Genomic DNA, 25,022 nt, shown 5'->3' on the forward strand with positions numbered 1-25,022 from the left:
GGGTAAAATAAGCATTTTCTAGCCAAAATTTTTATTTTCATGACCTTTTTTTTTTTTTTTGTTTATAAAAAAAGATTTACCAATTTTCAAATATTAATATTAATGTAAACAGCAATAAATATATGAAATGCTAAATTAAAATCCCACAAGATCACAAAACAGCTTACCAGTGTACATAACACCCCAGTTCAGTTCAATATATATATATATATATATATATATATATATATATATATAATTACATATTTATTTATTTATTTTTATTTTTTTATATATTTTTTTATTTTTATTTATTATTTATTTTTTTATTTTATTTATTTTTATTTTTTTTTTTTTTTTATTTAATTATTTTTATTTATTTTTATTTATTTATTTATTTTTATTTATTAATTTTTATTTTTTTTATTTATCTTTAATTTTTTTATTTATTTAATATTTATTATATTTTTATATTTTTATTATAATATATATATTTATTTATTTATCTATTTAATTATTTTTATTTATTTATATATATATATATAATGTGTATATGTATATATATATATATATATATATATATATATATATATATATATAAAATATATGTATATGTGTATGTATGTATGTATGTATGTATGTATGTATATATAAATAAAGATTTTGATATAAAAATCTATTTCTGGGAGGGGCCCGTGTCATATGAAGTAATCCATTCAGCACTTATTTAGGTAATTCCGTTGCTAGATACCAGAGAAAGTGTAAATGTAAAGCTGTGTTACTACCCCCAGAGCGAGCTCAAGAAATGGAGTTGTATATGGTAAAGGGTGAGATTGTCACAATCATACCCTGCCCTATAAAGATTCCCAATGTCAAAAGTCCCAACGAGAGGTGCCGATACAAGCCCATGCACTACTCAAGCGGACTGTACACAAGGCAACACTAGTCGCATTCCATGTTAGCACCCATATACTAGAATGATGTTTCCCATGGGAGGGAGAGAATGAAAAACAGGGTGTCATGTATCCCAGAAATAGATTTTTCAAAAAAAGGATTTTGACAAAGGAAAAATCTATTTCTGGGGAGGGGCCCGTGTCACCCGGTGAAGTAATCCATTCAGCACTTATTTCTAGGTAATTCCGTTGCTAGATACCAGAGAAAGGCTAAATGTAAAGCTGGGGTTACTACCCCCAGAGCGAGCTCCAAGAAATGGAGTTGTATATGGTAAAGGGTGAGATTGTCACAATCACGGACCCTGCCCTATAAAGATTCCCAATGTCAAAAGTCCCAACGAGAGAGGTGCCGATACAAGCCCATGCACTACTCATGGACTGTACACAAGGCAACACTAGTCGCATTCCATGTTAGCACCCACCCCGCTAGAATGATGTTTCCCATGGGAGGGAGAGAATGAAAAACAGGTGGGTCACCGGGTGACACGGGCCCTCCCAGAAATAGATTTTTCCTTTGTCAAAATCCTTTTCTGGATCGGGGTCCCGTGTCAGCCGGTGAAATAATAATAGAGAAATAAACATCATTCTTATGCTATTAAAGACTTAAATAGAGACGTTGAAAACTAGGAGAATTCTACCCTGAACATTAGTAAGGTCCTCTAAATTCATGTAATGAAAATAATGTAAGTGGTCACCGTCTAAGATCATGAGCTTTAGAATTGAACCTGAATAGGCCTGTATTAAGAAAATACTTTCTGCCTAATAGCATACACAATGACAGTAAACCCCCTTTTTTTTTTTTTTTTTTTTTTTTTTTTTTTTTTTTTTTTTTTTTAAAGAGGATCTGACAAAATTGCGAGGTCCTGTCTAAAAAGGCCTGTAAGGAGAAAACTGGGCACAGAAACACCTTGTAAAAGGGGAGTACTTTCCAAGGTGACCACCGAAAATGAGGACCTTCATCTGTAGATAGAAAGTTAGGGTGAGGAATTCGCAACACTACCCCTGATGGGGAAACCAAAATGATTGGTTCCGCTAGACAGGGCAGACAGTACAGGAAAACTAACACTAGAAGCTAAGCTGATTAAAAATTTGGGTCTTCCCCAACAAGGAAAGGTAAGAACAAGATGATTGTTAGTTACCGAAGCTAGCTCTGATACATTACTCAAAGACCAGGAAACTGAATGTGGACGGAATACTGGTCTCAGACGAACACAGACCTTAGGGATGAAAGTTAAGAGCCTGTGAGTCTGGTTCCAACAAAACACTTTCCTCGGGGCCAATGCGGCCGCATCATTACTGTAGCTTCGAAAACTATGTGAAGAGTGCTAGTTACCTAACTGCAGAACCATACTGCAGTAGAGTAGGATCCCTTGACTGATTTTAGGAAAACAGTAATAACAGGACCAAGATCAGTTTCCTCCTAAACTGTAAGATTCACAAAGACCACAAAGCCAGGGCATCAGAACTTTGAGGGGGCTGACGCAGGCTGAGTTTATACCAGTCGTGACAGCTTGATAGTTGTGGCTGAATTGGGTTGCAAACAGACCTACTTCCAGGTCCAGGAAAAGGTCACAAGACTACCTGAATGACACTCCGTCTAAGGACTATTCCAACACCAGGGGGGAGGCCCTGGATAGGGAAAAAGTAGTGACCTTTGGACCCCTACGAGAAGGGTGGCAGACAGAGGCACTTGTGGCTGTTGGTTATGGAGAAGAATGAACCATAACCTGAATGAAGCAACTCGAGTTCGAACCCACTTGTTTACGCAGCGCACTATTGCTGTTTTGTTCAGAACCAGCCTAAAATGAAACCTCTTGGGAGGAAGAAGTTTCCCAAGGACAGGAAGACTGCCACAGCCCTCCAAAGCGTTGATATGGAACTGCCGGAACGTGACCGACTAAGTTCCATGTACTTCATGGGGCCAAAAAATATCCACCCCACCCGCCCAGAGAGGTGACGGTGTGGAATACTGAGGCCGGAGGGGAAAGCTGGAGAGGAACTGACTTTGATAAGCACTTGACAGTTGTGCAAGGCCGGAGGCCACTATTCAAACAGGAGGAATCAGGGAGACACGTCCCTGACTCCGCCATACCCCCTTTATAAACTCCAGCTTTGACTTCGGAAGGAGAACCGTCACTGAAGCAAACTGGAGAGAGAGCCCAAGACCTTTTCTTGGGCACGGCGAGAGGTATGCTTGTGTTGATGAAATGTTAGGTCGCCCTTGCTATCTCTTTCCGCTTCCACTGGATTCACAATTACGGAAGGCTACCCTCCTGAATCAGGTGGGATTCCTTCCTGTGTACTTAGAAGCCCAGAGACTCTAGAAAACCGATTATAATGACCGGCACCCTCAGGCAATTCCCGACGCTGGGTGCCCAAATGAGCCAGGCAACTAGATATGCGGCTAGCATAGCCTTCTAATACCGGAGCTGTTGAACTACGGTACTGTTCAAACTGGCAAAGACTCTGGGGGCTGCATTGAGGAGGGCATGAACCTGAAGGGGTACGCCTGCTCCCCAAGTCTGAATCCCAAGAAGGGATAGAACCTTTCTGCAACCAAGATGTGAAAGGAAGCGTCGGAAAGGTCTATAGAGGTGGTTACGGCTCCACGGAGCAGTAGGATCCGAACCCACAAGACTGAAAGCAACCGAGACTTGCCGCATTGAATGAGGAAAATAAACGGGACGCCCGGAAAAATGTTCCAGTGGATGGGAACTTCCTTGGCAGACTGAAAAAGCCTGACAGGCCATTCACAAAGTCCTCCAGAACTCTGGCCGGAAGCTGACTGAACCTGATTGGGGGAGGGGGACAAACAGTCCAGCTCCACCCCTGGCCTTGATAACTATACTCTGGGCCCAGGGACTGAAGTTCCAGTGGCCCCGAAAATGGTACAGCCTCCCACCCATGTGAGAAATACTACAGGGAGGAGGCTTGATTGTCTCCCCTGAAGCGTATGCCTTCCCAATTTCTCGGAGAGGAGCAGGATGCTTCCCTGCTCCTATGATAACCCCGAGGGTCAAAGCCTCTGGCAGAATGTCTAGTGAAAATTCTTTCCTTGTGTTTTCATATGAAGCAAAGAAAACTCCGGCGGAGGCACATGGGGGAGGCAGAGACACACGGGTGTGTTACAAGGGGCTGATGTGTTGGCTGAACCCGCACACATCGAGGTGGAGGCTGGGAGTGAGAGGCTGACGGCTGTCCAGGGCCAGGAACCTGAAGAGCCTGCACCACCGCCTGAGCAAGGGGCCGCTTGAACTACATGAACTTCTTGCCGGACTTGGGATAGGGTCCGGCAAGATCAGATTGTTTCCGCTCATAAGGTAGACACCCACGAGAACGGAGGCTCTGATTAACATTAGTAGCCCCAGACGGACCGTAACAACGCCCACCTTGGGAAAAGATTAATTCTCCAGGTGAAACTGTTCATAAGATTTTTCAGCTCAAGGCGGAACGTGGCTGGCGAAAAAAGTGTTTTCAGCTGTCCAACTGGACTGATGAAATAAAGCGGGACCTGCAGAAAACCTGACGAGAGATTTTATCAGGACCCGAAACAACGAACCGCCATTATATACCACAGACATTGTTTCTGTTAAAGTCAAAGAATTCCAGGGCCTGGCAAGCCAGACTTAAACCCTGTTTCAGCTTCCGGGAATTGACTCCGGAAGCTTAGGGAGCTGTACACTGAATAAATTAGAAGCGTAGTCCGGGGTTAGCGGTTTATTTTCGAAACAAGCCTGTTGATAAGAGGGGCTACATTCAGAGCACAAGGGGTAGGAAGCAGGGCTCTCAAAGAGAACATGGTAAGACCCCATAGCTGGCGTGAACTTGGAATTCTCCGCCTGCCACTCCGTTAGAGTTCTCAACAGAGACGATGTGCCCAGCCCCTAGGGAAGATGAGGGCTCTCTTAGGGATCCTGCCAGATAGATACCATGGTCCTTTGACAGTCTGGTAAAACCCGGATAAGGGGATACCAGGCCGGAAGGGAAGAAATGCAATTCCACCAACCTCCGTGTGCCCACACCCCCGATAGGAGGGTGCCTTCATGCTGGGAAGCATAAAGGGTTAGGCGCCAAAGGTTCCCCAGACCGGAGGGGAAAAGAGGTGGAGGTGTCCGGAACAATAGAATTCCGGAACGGAGCAGGATTTTACAGGTGATCCATTGACAATGAGTCTTGAGATTAATCTCTCTGGGATTTAAGCTCCTGGGAAAGGGAAGGCACGGACCATGAGGTAGATAGATAGTTTGATAGGTTGACAATGACCCTCAAATCGAGCTCCTTATAAGGATACCCGTAAAAGAGTCTTCAACAAAGGAAGGAGGGGGTAACCGCCTTGCTTTGTTTGGGCCGTGTCCCTTTCCAGAAGACGAGGCCAAACTCATAGACGGCACCGGATTAGAGATTCCGAGACGACCTCGAGGGAGCCCCTGGAGCGGGTCTTCTTGGTTTAAAAAGGGGTCTTTTTTTTTTTTTTTTTTTGATTTCACCTTAGGGACGGTAGACCAGGAACCGTCGAAAAAGGATGAGAGGAGCTAACGAATCCCCTAAAGGAAAAGTTTGCCTCACCTAATTCCGAGCTAAGCGGAAAAGGTTTGTCTCACTTATTCTCGCACCTACTTATCGCTTTGGGACGATGTTCACAGGTTCGAGAACGAGACAGAAGGCCGCAATGTCTTCAGAAAACTCTCCGTAAAACAGCAGAGAGTTACGAGTCTTTGCGGCCGCCTCCAGGAGGGGGAAAATTAGGACCCCAAACACCGGAGGAGCAACTATTAATAAGTCATATGAGACGGAGTTTGGCGAAGGAAAAACCGATAGGTGTATATGAAACCTACCGATTTATCGAGAATCTCACCGATAGGTGTATATGAAACCTACCGATTTATCGAGAATTCGCCTGGAGACGGAGATTAACTAATAATAAGGAGGGAAATCGATAGGCGATATGAAACCTACCGATCCACCAAGAATCTCGCCCGGAGAGAGCCCAAACACCAAAGAGCGACTATTAATAAGCCACATGAGGCGGAGCTTGACGGAGGTAAAACCGACAGGTGTATATGAAACCTACGGATTCATCAGGTAGCCTGCTCGGAGAGAGCATAGCGCATAATGCAACCTGCCGGGTACCAAACGACTAACAATAAGCCATATGAGGCGGCGTTTGGCGGAGATAAAACCAACTGGTGTAAATAAAACCTACGGATTCATCAAGTAGCCTGCTCGGAGAGACCATAGTGTACTTTACAACCTTCCGATTCTTTTACTTTACAACCTTCCGAGCCAAGAATAAGCCACATGAGCCGGAGTTTGGCGGAGACGAAACCGACAGGTGTATATAAAACCTACGGGTTCATCAAGAAGTCTGCTCGGGGAGAGCATAGCGTACTTCACAACCTTCCGTGCCAAACTATAAATTCTCCAAAACAGACTGCGCGACCGAATGGGAACTATAGACTTCGGTGACCGCTGGCATGTTGCAGGATAGCGGAGCATTCCTGCACTCGACAAAACCAGCTGAAAACGTATGAGAAGTGGGCATGCTGGAACGGATGCCGGAGCAGAGTACCGTAGCAGCAGCTTCTAGCCTAGTCAGACCAGGAAAACCCCCGGAGAAAACCGGAGAGAAAACCGGGCTAACAGGACAAAACTCATAGACATAAAAACAGAGTCAACGGAACATTCCGGAGCGACCATGTTTTAACAATATGTGACGGATATAAACATAGTGGGATGAACTGTTTGGAAGTGGGCGCACTCAGAGCCAAGAGAGGAAAACCCCCGGAGGAGGATATCCTGAACGAAGTGATAGCGGTGGGTGGAATAAACGCCGGCCGCTAAACACTAAAATCGCTGGAGCAGTAAGCAAGGAGAGCGCCCAACAAGATAACGAAACACCGAACAGGTAGTAGCAAAATGGAGGCAAAACGCCGAAAGTAAATAAAACAGAAGACAGTTAGGTGGAAAACGCTAACTGGCCTCGTATGAGATCCCAACAGTGAGGTGCGAACATGTAGGAAGCACCACGAAGGGAAACAGTCGACGTAAAAGGAAGGGGGAAGGATATGCCAGGAGGTTGGTAACCCAAAGTAGCGACCAGGGGTGGGACAGCACTCCCCGGGCGCCCAGAGATCTCATAGATCCCCTCGCTATGTGAGCTGTGTTGCACGACAAGAGCGAGAGAAAAGGAGAGGAAGGGCAAAAACCTCTATGGCCAGGAGAGCAAAGAAAGGCAAAAGGAGTGTGAACAGGAGTGGGGAGAGCACTCCCAGTCACCTCCAGGTCCAGGTGGAGTGCCAACCGATAAGGTCAGACACACCGAGGGACAACCAATCAATGCAGAGGGAGGGGATGTAGGCTACAGCAGAAAATAAGGATAAATTGCTCTCAAGCCTTGGAAAGTTAACAAACCTTGAAAACGAACCAAGGGGAGAGAGAGCAAAGGATAAAAGGGGGAGAAGGGGATTCTCGATACCACAAAATAATATATATATAGTCGGTAAAAGGAGTGTGAACAGGAGTGGGGAGAGCACTCCCGGTCACCATTGGTAAGCAACCCAAAGAAGGATTGAACTAGGATAGGCTACGCAGGTAAACCCTCGCTATTCCAGCTTAACTTATTAGGAACATTAGCCTAAGTGAAAAGCCGAAACAGGGAGAGGGTGGACGTAGGCAATATATTCAAGCCAAAACCAAACAAAGGGAAGCACCAGACATAAAACACATATGTACAGAACGAGATCACAGACATGAAACTCATACGTACAGATCGAGATCGCCCTTCCCTTAACGATTTTTCCCCGAAGGGAAAAAGTGCTATAGCCAACCCCTAGACTAACCTAACTGAGGCGATGCAAAGGAAGGAAGCCTAGGAGAGGGGTAAAGGCTAACTAATAACTCAAATAATGCATAATAAAAAAAAAATTTTCTATAAGGTACATGTAGGAGGATAGGCAGACCCAACACGACATGAACGTGAAGGGAAATGGCCGACCTCCAGTTGAATGAAAGTACCCAAAATAATTAACAAAATTCAAAAGCATCCGAGCACAAGGTCAAAACTTAAATGTACCAATGAAAATCATGTTCCCATAAGCTTAGAGAAGTGAGAGTCTAAAATAAGGCAAAATAAAGCCAAAATAATAAGCGAATAGGCCCGAGGGGGAACCACGTAGCCTTAACAGCAAGACAGCACTTGACCAGGAAGGGAACACAAAATAAACAAAATAAACAAAATTATAAAAACAATGTAAAAACCGTAACAGTACCAATGAAAATAAGATCCCCAAAGGCTAAGAGAAGTGTGGGACAAAATTAAGGCATAATGAAGCCACGATAATAAGCGAATGGGCCCGAGGGTGTAGCTCATAGCCTAAACGCTAAACATCACTTCTCGTAATGAAGACATGATAAAAAGTGAATGGGCCCGAGGGGGTAGCTCGTAGCCTAAACGCTAAACAGCACTTCCCGTAATGAAGCCATGATAAAAAGCGAATGGGCCCGAGGGGGTAGCTCGTAGCCTAAACGCTAAACATCACTACCCGTAATGAAGCCATGATAAAAAGCGAATGGGCCCGAGGGGGTAGCTCGTAGCCCAAACGCTAAACAGCACTTCTCGTAGTAAAGGGGTACAGAACAAACATAAAATTAATCAAACCCACTAAAGTTAGGAATCATTAATTGGGAAAATATCCCAAACAAAAATGGATACTAATAAATAAAACAAAACAAACGTGCCGACCCAAGACCAAGAGAAGTCAAGAGACGCCGTGAGAGGAGATCGAGACGGGCGTTATAAATCCCTTTAATTATTAAACTAAAGGAAAATAAGGAGCCTCAATCGCCTAAAAAACAATAAAACACTGGTACTCAAGTTGTTGAAGAAGAACCTTGCGAGAATGCCATAAAAATGCCAAAATAGAGCACAAAATAAGGATCACAACGAAATTACGTGTGAACGAAATCGCGTGCTAAAATGGAATGCGACTAGTGTTGCCTTGTGTACAGTCCGCGAGTAGTGCATGGGCTTGTATCGGCACCTCTCTCATTGGGACTTTTGACATTGGGAATCTTTATAGGGCAGGGTCCCGTGATTGTGACAATCTCACCCTTTACCATATACGACTCCATTTCTTGGAGCTCGCTCTGGGGGTAGTAACCCCAGCTTTACATTTAGCCTTTCTCTGGTATCTAGCAACGGAATTACCTAGAAATAAATGCTGAATGGATTATTTCACCGGCTGACACGGGACCCCGATCCAGAAATATATATATGAAAAAACCATTGTCCCATTTTAACTGTGGGTACTTGTCCATATTTTTTCTTTCCAATTTACTAAACTGTGCTTCATTACAAGTTTAGTAGTTGACTCTGATTATCACACATATAACAGTACACGAGAGTATTTTAACACTGTTGATGTTTCATCCCTGATCAACGTAAAAATATTTAAAATCCGAATTTCATAAGTAAGGAACTCAAGGTTACTGTATACTCTCTCATCCCCAGCTTATCAAGTCAAGACTGGACATGACAAGCTGGGGATGAGAGAGTATACAGTAACCTTGAGTTCCTTACATATGAAATTCGGATTTTAAATATTTTTACGGTGATCAGGGATGAAACATCAACAGTGTTAAAATGTTCTCCTGTACTGTTATATGTGTGATAATCTCAGTCAACTACTAAACTTGCAATGAAGCACAGTTCAGTAAATTGTAGAAAGAAAAAATATGGCACGTGTGTCTTGCCCCAAGCTACTGTGCTGAGACTTTGTGTATACGTAGTAATGTAGTAATCTCTCTCTCTCTCTCTCTCTCTCTCTCTTCTCTCTCTCTCTCTCTCTCTCTCTCTCTCTCTCTAACTAAAAAAATCTTAATTCTTTTTTAGTAATGAGCAGCTTCAGTCAGCTGCTTCTCAGAACGTAAACATTTCAAATGTGGGACAATCAGTGTTTTATGCACATTACGATGGTAACAGATCAAATCAAAATAATAATACAGTATACTAAATGGATTCTGTAAGTGGAATAACATTAATGTGTTAACATTAATATTAGTACAGTACTTGAAAATTAGTAAATCATTGTATCATGTACATACACAAGAGAGTTTTTATCACTGTTGATGCTTTGTTCCTTGAACTATTACATAGGTTTAAGAGGATAGGAAGTGTTTTAAGTGCTTAGGAAGTGTTTATAACATTGTGGGAAAGGTTAATAAGAGTGCAGGAAAGGTTTATAAGAGTGTGGCGATGGTTAATAAAGCCTTAAAATACGTATAGAGTAAATAATAAAATAAATATAAGGTAGCTACTTTGCGGATTTTTGCCTGGGGGGGGGTTGGTTTCTAGAAGCTAACCCCTTTGATAGACAACAGACAACTGTATTATTTTTTTATTTATTAATGTAATTTTTTTTCCCATCACAATCATCCTATCCTATTCGACTGGGTGTTTTTTATAGTGTGGGGTTCTGGGTTGCATCTGGCCTCCTTAGGGTCCATCACTTATCTCATTATGTGCCCTGTTTCTAGTAGCACACACTTCTGCATGAGTCATGGAGCTACTTCGGCATCTAGTGTTATCAGATTCCTTTTCAGGGATCTTGGGATTGTGCCTAGTGTTCCTATGATTATGGGTACAATTTCCACTGCCATATCCCATATCCTTCTTATTTCGATTTTCAGGTCTTGATACTTATCAATTTTTTCTCTCCCTTTCTCATCTACTCTGGTGTCCCATAGTATTGCCTGCCTGATCATTTTCTATCACTCCCTCAGATTGGTGTTTGTACCACTTAGTACTGCAAGCTAGCCGGTGTTTCTTGCACAGGCTCCAGTGGAGGGCCTTTGCTACTGAATCATGCCTCTTTTTGTACTGGTTCTGTGCAAGCTCTTGACATTCGCTTGCTATGTGGTTTATGGTCTTGTCTCCTTGATCACAGCTTGCTATGTGGTTTATGGTCTTGTCTCCTTGATCACAAGCTGCTAATACCATTTGTTTTTTTATTTTCTGTGAGATTCACTTGCTCTAGTACACTACATGAAAACCTCTTGCTTCCCCTTCAAGCGTGCTTTTCCCTATTGCTCTGCTACACTAATTCCTGACTTTTCATACCTAATTATAGAATCTCTAATCTTTACACTAGATTCTCTTGCTATTTTAAAATAGTTTTTCATTTTACTGTAATTTTCCATTGGCGTATCGTTTGGATACACTTGATCTAATTTGGACAGGATTATCTTTGAACCGTCTATCCTTAAGTTCGTCTCTATCTATTTGTTCTGTTACTTCTAAAGCTTTTGCTATTAGGCTCATTCTTATCTCTATCCCCGGATATTTCACTTCACACACCACAAGCCAATCTTCAACTTGCCCTCTCCATCCTTTATAATTGGCCTGTGCCCTGCTGAATCTCGTACACTCTCTCCTCCATTTCATCTCCTAAAGTTTACCATCTGATCCATCCATCTTTAACCAACCATGCTCTGGTACCACTTGAAAGTTTTCCTAGCCTAACCCATCAAAACTGCCCACGTGTTCACATTGTTCTTCTTTTATAATTCAGCTTACAACTTCAAAAACCCACAAAACTGGCTTACAACCCAAAATTGACAATCTAACCATCAGAGAGCTCTCTCTACCACACCACAGTGTTTTTCATCCCTCACACCTCCCTTGTTTTCATTTTGCTCCCTCCTGCCATTTGTCATCCTATGACGTTACTTCCTATGACGTCACAACACGAACAGATACCTTTAAACATAAAGAGTGTTTTGCTATAAAAAATCTTATAAAATTTAACGTGCTTTTTATACATTATGTAAATGAATAATGCCCATACCATTTCACTAATGCAGAAAATAAAAATGAAATAATGATCAAACTTTTAAAACTGACATCATCAAAGTGTACACCTCAGCAAAGCCCAATAGCCTTAAAATTGCAAATTCAATCCATCGTGGAGGAGTAAGATTAGTTACAGGAGCATTTAAATCATCTCCCATCTAGAGCATGCTATAGCTGCTGGTGAGATGCCTCTGGATCTACATTACCGACGTCTGCTGGTTTGGAGCTGGTACAGATTTCAGAGGCTCCCTAAGTCCTTAACCAGCATTTGTATTAGAAATGAAAGCTATTGGCAGCTCTATGAAAATCACCCAAAGCAACCCTCAACCATTTGCGGAAGTAGAATATCCTGTAAATCCTCCATGGCTTATTCCAGAAGCATCAGTATGTAAGAAACTGTTTAACAAAAAGGACTGCACTGAAGAAGAGATTGGGGGAAAATTCTTGGAGCACGATGTTACCCATGCTGATTTTACGAAGACCTATACAGATGGATCAAAGTCAGATGGTGGTGTTGGTTGCGCTGTTATCCTTGGTGATACAGCGTACATAGCTAAATTACCTGACTGCATCAATATTTAATGCCGAATTAACAGCCATAGTCTCTGCCCTAGATTTAGTTTTTCAAAGTAGTGACTCTAATTTTGTCATATACTCAGACTCTAGAAGCACCTTAAAAGCTATTAAAAAATTTAATAGCTTTCATTCATTAATTCAAAAAAATCAGGAGTGGCTTTTTCATATCTACTGTCGGCGTAAATCAGTCTCTTTCTGTTGGGTCCCTTCTCACGTGGGGATTCGCGGAAATGAGATGGCAGACAGAGAAGTGAAAGCTGCCAGTATTTTATCAGAAACCTCTTTCAGAAAAGTGCCTCATACAGACCTAAAAGGTCCTATCAGATCTTATGTTTTAAGTAAATGGCAAGAAAAGTGGACTTCTCCTCTTCTTGCCAGTAATAAGAAATATAGAAATATTAGGGATAATAGACTATCGTGGTCTTCGTCATTCCAACTTGACAGACGAACAGAGGTTATTTTAACCAGTTTAAGGATTGGGCACACTTGTTTAACCCATCAGTTTATTTTAGAAGGAAGCAGCCCTCCAGAGTGTGCTTACTGTGACGAGACACTAACCGTGGAGCACATTCTGGTGGTCTGCCCCAGATATTTTAACCAAAGAGAAAGTTATTTCCAGGGTAAATCCCTGTCTAATATTTTGGGAGATGAAGCATATATTTCTGCTGTCATCTCCTTTTTTAGTGTTAAATTTTTTAATGATATTTAATTTATTTCTTAATATATTTATTACATCACAGAATTTTCATGACATTTAAATTTTTTATTATGAATATATCACATTCATTAAACTTCATACCTTTATTTATTGGTCACCTCACTTCATTTTATTTATTAATCATTTCCTTCATGAATTCATAACCTAAACATAATTTATTTTCTCTTCATTAAGGCACTGAATGGCCTTCTTGGGCCCAGTGCCTGGGCTTTTGCCCTAAATATCATACATCCATCCATCCATTTGCATTTTGGGTAAAACTTATAACCTGTGAATTGAACATCCCAAGGACAGCAATTGTACCAGCTAGGTATTATGTAACGTTTTAGTTTCCTATTTAATTTTATTTTGGCATCGGTAACCTAGTGGTTTGGTGCCAGTTTTAGTAGTCATAAATCAATTAACCCTTAAACGCCGAATGTACGTATCGCACATCAACTGAAATTGTCTGTCGGGCGCCGAGTGGACGTATGGTACGTTAACTACAAAAAGTTTTTTTAAATATTCGCAGAAAAATAGGTATAGGGTGAAATCGGATGCTGGGATTTCACGGATCAACTGAAATTGTTTCTGAAAAACACAGGATCTAGATGGAAATAATATTGAATTGCTCTGGCTAATCGAGCTGGACACAAAGAAGGAGGAATAACAAAATACAGTTAACTAAAAAAGAGTTTTTTAAATATAAAAATCTTAAACAAAAAAAAGGCCATAACAAATGAAAAAAACAGGTAAGAAGTAGGCCAAGTTTGCTAACGAAAGATTTTAAATCACACACCTTGAGGGATGCTGGGTTTCACAAACAACCATCTTTGGATCACGCTGTTGTTTTGTTTGGTACTCAAAAGTTCTCATCAAGCGTTACCCAAAAAAAGGTTGGCGCCACGCCAACACAGACGTAAACATGGAGGATTAGCCAAATAAACAAACTTCTCTTCTTCTCGCACTTATAGATCATCAATGTGGTGAAAACTCCGCATCTCGAAAATTTTTTTTCGTCACTTTGTCGATAATTTTGGGGCTGCCGCTTTATATTAGCCACACAAAGTTACATAAAAAATTTATATTAATGAAAAAAATCTTAAAAAAAAAAAAGGCCATAACAAATGTGCAATTTCATGTAAAGAAGAAGAATACAAAAAAAAAAAAAACCCATGGTTGTAGCTTTATCATAAGTTTTGAAATATTTTCATATAAAAACACGATAAGGCTGCCAAAATTTCAACTGCTTCGATCAAATTTGGCTGCTGCCCGAACCTTGACCGAGATAGTCGAAAAATGCAATTGTAAGCTAAAACAACCAAAGATCCTAATCTTACATTCTAGTAATATTCAATCATTTACCTTTTTTGCATTTTGCCAAACAAATTGCAAGTCTCTAGCACAAAAACAACCCATATTTTGATTTATATAAATGAATTTTTGAAAAAAGATTTTTCCTTTACGGTAATATTCAATCATTTACCTTCATTTTGCAACAAATTGCAAGTCTCTAGCACAATCTCAGAAATTCAACACTTTGTCGTAATTTTTGCACCGTTTTATATTAGCCATTACATAAAGTTTTATATATGAAAATGTGTGCAATTTCATGTAAAATACAACAAGAAAAAACCCATGGTTGTAGCTTTTATCAGTTTTGAAATATTTTCATATAAATCACGATAAGTGCCAAAATTTCAACCTTCAGTCAACTTTGACTCGACTGAAATGGTAAAAAAACGCAATTGTAAGCTAAAACTCTTACATTCTAGTAATAGTCAATCATTTACCTTCATTTTGCAACAAATTGGAAGTCTCTAGTACAATATTTTTATTTATGGTGAATTTTTGAAAAAACTTTTTCCTTACGTCCACACGCGGTAACTCGGCCGAAAATCTCTGAAATTCTTTCGTCACTTTGTCGTAATGTTTGCACCATTTTATATTAGCCGTTACATAAAGTTTTATATATGAAAATGTGCGCAATTTCATGTAAAATACATGAAAAAAAAACCATGGTTGTAGCTTTTATCAGTTTTGAAATATTTTCATATAAATCACAATAAGTGCCAAAATTTCAACCTTCAGTCAACTTTGACTCAACTGAAATGGTCGAAAAACGCAATTGTAAGCTAAAACTCTTACATTTTAGTAACATTCAATCATTTACCTTCATTTTGCAACAAATTGAAAGTCTCTAGTACAATATTTCGATTTATGGTGAATTTTGAAAAAAAAACTTTTTCCTTACCTCCGCGCACGGTAACTCTGCTGAAAATCTCAGAATTTCTTTAGTCACCTTATCGTAATGTTTGCACTGTTTTATATTAGGCCTTACATAAAGTGTTATACATGAAAATGTGCGCAATATCATGTAGAATACAACAAAAAATAACTCATGGTTGTAGCTTTTATCAGTTTTGAAATATTTTCATATAAATCACGATAAATAGAAAAAATTCGATCTTCGGTCAACTTTAACTTGACCGAAATGGTCGAAAACTACAATTGTAAACTAAAAAACTTACAGTCTAGTAATATTCAATCAGTTACCTTCATTTTGCAACAAACAGGAAGTCTAGCACAATATTTCGATTTATGGTGAATTTTAGAAAAAAAACTTTTTACGTCTGCGCATTACGAATTCATGCATTAATTTGTGGTAATATTTTCTCTGTGTTGCTTTGATCGTTTTACAATTTGTTACATACCAAAATCATTGCAATTTAGTGTACAATACAAAAAAAAAAAAAAAAAAACTCATTATCTTCAACCGTTTTGCTAACAGCGCGATTTGTATACAATTATATATGAAATTTTTTTTTGCGCTGTCATATATTCCAATATTTATATATGATAATGATTTTTTTTTAAATTTTTTTCATTTCTGATGGTTGCATACTAAACTTCAGGCAATGACAAAAAAAGGAGCCAAAAATGAAATCTTAATCTTGAAAACTAGCATGCTGTGATTTAAAAAAAAAAATCCACTTCGGCGCTAACTCCCGAATGCTGCTGGCATATGACAGACACTTTTGTAAATAGAGGCTCGGCGTTTAAGGGTTAATCAACAAAACTACCACCTCAACTTGACAGAAAATTCAAGGGTCTGGCAGAAGTCTTGTAATTTCAGGGCACCATCTCTGAGTTGGCAAATACACAAAAGCAAACCAGTTATCACTGAGACCTGGGATACTTTGTGCTGTTGCATTAACTTACTGTAACCAGGTGAACTTTTTTCTGAAGTGGAATTTTGTGTCTGGAATTTGCGTAGTGCAAATAAGCCGTGTTAATGGTTTGGGCTTATGGTGATAAGTAATGTTACTACATTGGGTTTATTGTGAAAGCATCTAATTGCATGACTACATTATTCCTTTTTTTTATCTTTTGTTTTTCTTGACAGAGAATTTCATGAGGATGAGAATTCAGACTTAGACATTGTTAATGTCACGTACTGCAATGGACAACTTTCTGTTCCACTCTTAGATAGCAATGGATTCCTCATCATCTATTCTTGGAATGAGTTCTCAAGCATTAGATTGCATTTTCAAGATCACATGCAAGGCAGTAGAGTACAGGAAGAGAATGGAATATATTCTGAAGGTTCGGCTTCTGATGACAGAAATGCAGCAAGGGAATCCAGTACTGATGCAAAAATGTCAGACCAGCAAGACAGTAAGCAGGAATCTGTAGGCCAACTGAAGACGGAAAAGCCTACGGATGGAACATAGGTCATCTAGATAGAAGTCAAGTTTAGTATCATGGATTTAAAGGCTTTAAGACTAATGGAACGTATCAGAACATGTGGACAAATGAACCTAGATAGCTAAGAATAACACAACATTATGGGTGTGGTAAGTGACAACTTATAGAATTAGCAAAACAAGAAAAATATACATGTCAGAGCACAAATGAGGTTGTAGGGAAAAAAGAAAAATCAGATTTTAGGATTAAATTAGAAATAGCTAAGATTAATATAGTTTAGCCAAGTGTCAGTTTCGTAGAATCAGTAAAACAAGGAAGTTATACATATCCCAGAGCACTAATGATGCAGTATACGATTAGAAAAAAAATTTAGATTTTAATTTCATTTTTTCTACTATAATCACAGCTTTGTTATTTTTATCTTTTTACATAAGAAACCAAGTATTTATATTAGGAGAACAAGACTCTTTCATGCAAAAGTGCATACCTTAGTGGCTACAAAAAGTTGTACAACTATTCAAAATGTAGTAGTAGTGGGTTTTGGAGTCAGGATGCAGGTACTTCATAGGTGTGAAGAGTACTCTGGGTAGAGGAATTCAGTAAATGAGAAGTGAGAGGAAAATAATAAGAAATTTTTGTTACTGAACTCTCCCATCATTGATCATCATATGGGTGATAAAGAACTCCAAAATTTTTATGCCAGTGGTTTTCTTGTGATGCAAGAATAACTTGAGATGTAGTTTTCAAAAGGAGGTATGTGTATTCATGCATCATTTATAAGATCAGTAATGGTCATTCTTATAATTTTTTTTTCTGCCAACCAATGAGGTCAGGGCATATTCAGAATAGCTAAAGCATGATCTCTTACTCAAGTAGGAACAGTAAACATTGAAAATATACAGTAAACCCCCCCATATTCGCTTTCTCATGATTTGTGAATTTTTTTTGTGGAACGTATCTACCCATTATTCACGGAAAATTCGCCCATTTGTGGTATTTTTCACTGAGAAAAATTCACTAATTACTGTATTTCCTTATCATTTTCAAGACTAAATGCACTTTTTGTGATGAAACTATTTTATACTCGGGTATAAGCAGTTCTAAGCGTTTTTAGAGGGGTTTTAAGTATTCGTGGATTTGAGCTATTCGCGGGGTGCGGTACACATCCCCCCACGAATACGGAGGCTTTCTGTAACCAAATTTTATATTGTTAAGAGAATGTATGAGTAGGTAAATAAAATACTAGAGTTCCTGTATGGAGTAGGTTAGCATAATAAATCTAGCCATTAAAAAACATTACAAAAACAGATGCAAGTTTTTGGTAGGAAGCCAGAAAATACTAAAACAACATAGTTTGAAAAGGTATAGACTAAGTTAGTAATCCTTGTGCTGTGTAAAAATACTGTTCCAATAGAAAATAAATAAGAGAGTAAATGAATATGTCATCTACACGGGCCAAAGCTTCATAATAAAAATTTTTGGGGGGTAGGCAGATATTTACTGTATAGGAAAATCAGAGGAATTTCTTGGTAAAGGCAATTCTTTCTTTTTTTAATTTTGTTTTACTAAAATCATGACCTCTAGTAGGGCAGGCTTGGGCTTCCTATGCCATTCTCAGTTTTAGTAGGTTCCACTGATAATGCATAGTACGTATAAGTAGCTTTCAACTAATGAATAGCCTAGAATCAAAAGTTCAGTAGGCTAAATGCAAATTGTCATATGTTCAACAGGCTTACCAGATGTGGCTTGTCTAATTGTTCATGACTGTCATTACTGTTCCTTAAAAATAATAACCATAAACACCAGCAAGTACTGACATAAACAACTGTATCGGGAAACAACTGTTTGCTGACTTTTCTTACAATAACTATAGTACAGTCTGTTTATTAAGAGTTGTGTTACATTGTCAGTGTGATAAAAACTTGCTGGCTCTCAATGGTGACTTCGCATAAGTAAAAGTAGAATCAATTTTCATTCTTCCTTCATGTGATGCAGATCTTAAAACTGTATATCAAAATTTAAGCTGCAGCATGTTGCTGTGGCTAAAGAGCAACTAACATACAGTCTGCAAAAGTTTTGGAACAGGAGAAAGCAATGCCTGAGACTGGCAAAATCACGCTATTACTTAATTTAAAAATTACTGCATTCATAAGTAAAGTTGCATTTTTACAACCCATCTTTTGTAATTTACAAAAAATGCATCTCCAAATTAGGTTTTATTTAGCAACTAATGGCAATACAGTACTCAATCAGTTTATGAATTTGCAACTAAACATTATCAGAATACAAGCCTGACATGGTCTATGTTCATGTTTTTATAATTGATAAATACATGCATTATAATTGTATACATGCATTATAATTGTATATAGTGAAAAAAGTTTTATTAAAAATTTTTGTTCATGTTTTATAATATGATAAATACATGCAGTATAATTGTATACAGTGAGTGAAAAAAGGTTTATTAAAACTTGTTTTACTTATTTTACATACAGTTTTACTATTTGACTTTTGCAAGTAGATCCTTCCTTCCTTCAATAAAATCTTGGTATTAAAAATACGGATAAGAGATTGTAAACTTTTACTTAAATTTTACTTATTTCAATCACTACCAGTGTTGGTTAGCTTATTTAGTGTAAGGTGAATTTGATGTACTAGTGCCCTGGTAGATGTACCATACGAGTGCTTTCAGTGAAACCATTATGTTACATTACTGTACTGTCAAACTTCTTGTAAAAATATCTGTAGGTAATTAGAATATAACTGATAAAGAACCGTCATGTATTTACTGTATCTTCAGTTACTTCTTGTTATAGGATTAATACAAAATATTGTATAAGCCTCTGTTTTAGACAAATCAACATACAGCCGACCCTTGTTAAACTGGACCCTGTTAATCCGGATATCGGATAAAACGGACACGGAGGAGGGTCAGCTGATTTAAAATACGTAATGTTCATCCTTGATTTAAGATAGTTACTGTTCCTCCGTTCATTGTGTACTGTTTTCTTTTTTATTTACCTTAAAAAACTTTTCATTTACTTTTTTTTTTATAATATATATATACTGTTCTGTATTTATACTGTACTAAACTGAAATGCTTTTAACTTGTAACCAATTTAAATTTCACGCAGTACTTACTGTCGTCGGTATTGTCTGGAAGGGTAGGAAGTATCATAGCCAGCTACTGAGCATTAACAGTGTTACCTATCTGCTGCCTGACTGGTAGCTACAGTATGGTGCTGTGTATGTTTTTTTACGAAAGAAAAGACATGACAAAGGTAAACTTTACGAAGACAAAAGCTGACTTACTGAACAATACTTATGTTTATGTGGCAAATGACATGAGAGAGAGAGAGAAAAAAAAAATGCCAGTTCCCTCTATCCACATAATTCTATCCTCGAGAGATTAAAGAGAAGAATGTTGTTCAACGCACCGTTAGTAAATATCTTCTGAAAAAAAAATTGTTGCTGAAGAATTGAACCAACAATTAATTTTAGAATACTTGAAGAATCGAATGACCAGCACTCAATTAGTAAGGATTTTAATCGGTAAAACACATACTATCAAAAACTACATACAGGCAGTCCCCGAAGAACGTCGAGGTTACGACGCTTTTCAAATATATTCATCAGAAATTATTTCTTGCCTGGGTTACGCTCAAAATGGCAGAATAATCATAATTTGAAGGTTTTTTTATGTAAAACTCATAATGCAGTTTACTCGTTTTCAATGCAATCAGAGCATTAAAAGTAAGGTTTTCTTATGATTTTTGACGATTTTCGACTGTTCAAAAAAGAACGGAACCCCGTACCGGGATATATTCAAAACACACGCACTTATGTCATCGTTACATCATTGTCAGCTTCTCTGAGCAAAATGTTCTTCCTCGCACAGAATACAGCTAAAACCTGATTGGCTGGATGGTTGCCATGGAGATTTGTTAGCCAATTACTGCCCTATACTTCTGTACTATTTATAGGCGTATATCATAAAGGCACTAAGTTTAAACGTTGCCATGACCGTGATTATCTGACTGCTGGTGGTAAAAATTACACAGTTAATTTTGCTTTATATAATTATTTCTTCATGAAAAGATCTCAACAACAGTTTTAACTTTAATATACAGTAGTGGTCTGAAAAATCCAACAACAGTGTGTTGTGGTGAAGCATCATCACTTGCGATTCCTAATCCCGGACTGGCCTCAGATTTGTGACTGCAAACTGATGACAACGTTAGTAACAATAAAAAACAACCCTTTCCAAGATCGATATGATGAAATGCCTTTTATAGTCTTAATTATCTTTAAAATTCATAAGTTGAATTACAAGTATTTTTTATCATGTATATATTTGCATTTTACGGAATCTTTTTGTTTTAAACAGAATGTGTTAGTGAACTTATGGTCTTAATAATAGTGTCCCACTATTTTATTACTGATGATTTTGAATGATCTCATATTCATTTAACATTATATTAATATAAATAATAATAAACTGTAATGACTAAATAACTAAAATGAAAAAACATGGAGAAAGGAAAAAACTGTTTTTGCTGCTATAGTGATTTTTGATTATGCTCCGGACCCCGCAGTTCCAAATCTGAAAAATTACAAAAACCAAAACACATCTGGCCCTGAGTGTTTTGGGTAAAGGATTGTTTACCTGTAATCTAAATTTCATTATCTTACTTTTCATTTTAGAGACCATTTCATTATCTTACTTTTCATTTTAGAGACCACTTCTTTTTACTTAAATATGTGTTCATGAGACAGCTGAATTCTATCATTTTTATCATGGTATGGTCTTCATTTTTCATCTTTTACCATGAGGGTTAAATCAAACTTTTCTACATTGGTTTATTATTCATACTCTATATAAATAATGAAATACAGTATATTTATAGGTGTGTATATATAGATATTACTGATTAAACTAGACTATCAGCTGAGACTGACACCCCCCCCCCCTTTAGTCTGTCTTAACGAGGGTTGACTGGTGTGTGAAAACCTTATTTAAACGGAAGTTGTAATTGGCACGATGTTATAGTAGACCCTTTGAATTGCTGTACTTAATTTTTTTTTTTTTTCTGGACTTCCATGAAAAAAATTTTTTTTTTTAGAATTACAGATAAGGAATTATAAACCCCTACTGATATTTTACCTAGTTCACCCATACTTTATTAAGTGTAAGGCAAATTTTATTAAATAGTGTCAGTTTAAGGTGAAAATGAAGTGATATTGCTTAGTAGATGCATCATAACTATGGTTTCTGAGAAATTGGAAACAACCATTTTGCAAGTATTCTAGAGTTACTCTTAAATTGTCTGTAAACATGCGCATGTCTTGCATAAAGACAGGACAGCATCTGTAGAATATACAGATGGTGGTAAAGCATCGCAGTCAATATAAATTTTAAGTTACTTCATTTTTACAGTTACAGTATTTTTATAAAATAAAATTTTATAAGCCTCTGTTTTGGACAAAATATCACTGCAAAAAACTTGTAACTGAAAATTTGGTTGGCTTCTTATGGGATGATTCCTATTATGCAACGTTGTTTCCAAAGTTTATATATGTTTATCATGAATTGCTTCATTATTATTTTACTACTTCACAATAAACCTGTATTGTGTTTTGTGAATATACAGTATATTCAAAGATAGTATGGAGGTAAACAGTCTTAAAATGTGTCAGTTTGGAAAATAATTATTCAGCAAAAATTTTGTAATGGGTTTTGGTGTGATATCAACATTTATATTTTGTTCAGAAAAGTTTGAATGTTTATTGTCCTGAAAATATGTTGATTATTGTAGGATAAGTATATAGTGATGTCTAATAGCTTGTGCATAGGTAATTTAGTTTATTATAAGGTGCATGTGGTTCATTTAAATATTACATTAAAACTTGGTTTCTTTTAACAATGTAACATAATGGCCTTGTTGGGGTAGTTTAGCCAAGTATTAAAGAGGGAGGGTGTTATATACTTTTTGAATGGTCATATAAAGACTTTTGTAAAGAAAATATGCTTATTAAAACTAGTTAGTGTTTTATTGAACCCTACATGTTTCCATATTTTGCCTAAGGCTCTAGAATGTTTTTTATAATTAAAGTTCAGCCCAGCTGAATTTGTGTGATGTATTTATGAACTGTAGAATTTCTTCTTCTGTGATTAATGTACCTGTATTCAAGTTTGTTTTCCGCAAGTTGTGGATTCTTTTGTCATTTGGATAATCCTAAATCATGCTAAATCACAACAAGTACAGTAATGTTTAGTTAATAATGAAACCACTAAGTATTTTGGAATCCAGTATAGTATAGGTTATTTAGGCTTCCACCTTTAGTGAAATACGGCTATCATGTTTTCCTTTTAGTACAATTTAACTCTGTTTGAGAAATACAGGCTATCATATTTTCTCTTTAGTACAATTTACCTCAATTTTGAATTTGTTTCAGCATTTTCTTTCGTAGGAATGTTTAGCAACATGGCAAATCTTAAATCTACACTATTGTATTTTTCATAACTAACAAACCTGCAAGTTTTAACATGGGGAAAAATCTTCAGCACCTGCTTGAAATCCAGTAAAAAAAGTTACAAAATTTGGTGGCATTGGGAGCTACCCAAGATAGTGTGATGAGAGGAGGGATAGCCAACCTTCCTTAACCCATCTCGAGTGCATCGCCCCAGTGTTTTCTCAACTGCCTCAGATCAGGTTGTGCTGCTGCACCTTCTGCCTAGAAACCGGTTGTTTTCACTTATGCCTGCATTATGCCATTGGATCATGGTTAGTTATTTCCTTTTGTTGTGTGCTATTGTGTATTTGTGCATTTATTGCTTTCAGCTTGCAAACCCACGACCCATGTAAGCCTTCCAAACCTCAAAGAAAATGTCCTTGGGTGATGGCAATCCCTGCATCCATTTTCTGCCTTTCTTTTGTGAAGGTCTAACATCTGTAGCGTAAGTAATGCAAGTCCAGTGTGTGTTGATTGGTCTCCTGAGCAGTGGAAGAAATTTTATATGAAGGTATATAGAAGAAAGTCTACTATGCCATCCATTGTTTTGTCGGTGTTGGCATCGGCATATTTTCCTTCTCATTCTGGCTCCTCTTTACCAAAATCTTCTCATGGTTCTTCTTCACATGAAGATTGTACTCCCTCGCACTCTTCTGTTGCTTCAGCTTTAAAAGATTCGATTGGGGGTTCAGGAGATCTGGTAATTGTTTTGGCTGCCCTCTTCTCTCTCCTCTCGTAGAGATCAATAACAACTCCAACCAAAAAGATGCAAAAACATGCACAGACATAGTGAAAGGATATGATCCCTCAAGCTGGAGCAAGTCAGCAGAAACCATATGAAAATAATTGAAGGAATACCAAAGAAAGTCCAAGTGATCAAGAGACTTGTAAAGAAAATTTACATCAATCAACACGTTCCAACAAAGAAAATGAACAAGGTGAATATACTGATTGGTGCAATAGAAAAACGAATGCCTAAAGCATGCAGGCTATTTAATGTGTGGTATAGCATTGTAAGTCCACAAAACCTGATAAGGAAATGCTGTGCATGCCATGTACCAACTTGCCCTACATGCACATAAGTACAGCAAAAAAAAAAAAAAAAACAAAAGACAAAAGTATTTTGCTCAACGTATCTAATATGGATAGGCAGTGTTGTTAACCCTCAAACGCCGAGCCTCTATTTAAAAAGCGCCTGCCACATGCTGGCACTGTTTGAGAGTTAGCGCCGAAGCGGAAAGAAACTATTTTTCAAAAAATCACAGCATGCTTAGTTTTTAAGATTAAGAGTTCATTTTTGGCTCCATTTTTTGTCATTGCCTGAAGTTTAGTATGCGACCATCAGAAATGAAAAAAAAATTATCATTATCATATATAAATACTGGAATATATGACTGACAGCGTGAAAAAAAAAAATTTCATATATAATTGTGTACAAATCGTGCTATGAGCAAAACGGTTAAAGCTAGTGAGTTAGTTTTGTTTTTTTTTTCGTTGAATTGTACACTAAATTGCGATGAATTTTGGTATATAACAAAATGTAAAATGATCAAAGCAACACAGAGAAAATATCACAAAATGATGCACTAATTCGTAACGTGAGAACTTAGAAAAAAAAAGTTTTTCAAAAATTCACCATAAATCAAAATATTGTGCTAGAGACTTCTCGTTTGTTGCAAAATGAAGGTAACTGAATGAACATTACTAGAGTGTAAGAGGTTTAGCTTACAATTGCATTTTTCTACTA

The 25,022-nt window shown here is 37.8% G+C and overlaps 1 protein-coding gene across 4 annotated transcripts in view; it reads left to right on the forward strand.

Moving 5' to 3' along the window:
* The window catches only part of LOC136845725 (uncharacterized), a 136,272-nt gene extending 116,045 nt beyond the window's left edge, over window positions 1–20,227 (forward strand). For all 4 annotated transcript variants that reach the window (XM_067115927.1, XM_067115926.1, XM_067115928.1 and 1 more), the window contains one exon: window positions 16,461–20,227. In XM_067115927.1, the coding sequence (XP_066972028.1) occupies window positions 16,461–16,788 (328 nt within the window). In that variant the 3' untranslated portion in view covers window positions 16,789–20,227. The remainder of the gene's footprint in view (window positions 1–16,460) is intronic.
* Window positions 20,228–25,022: the final 4,795 nt, after the last annotated feature.

This window comes from Macrobrachium rosenbergii, chromosome 14 (genome assembly GCF_040412425.1).
Source record: "Macrobrachium rosenbergii isolate ZJJX-2024 chromosome 14, ASM4041242v1, whole genome shotgun sequence".
NCBI classification, from domain to species: Eukaryota; Metazoa; Arthropoda; class Malacostraca; order Decapoda; family Palaemonidae; genus Macrobrachium; species Macrobrachium rosenbergii.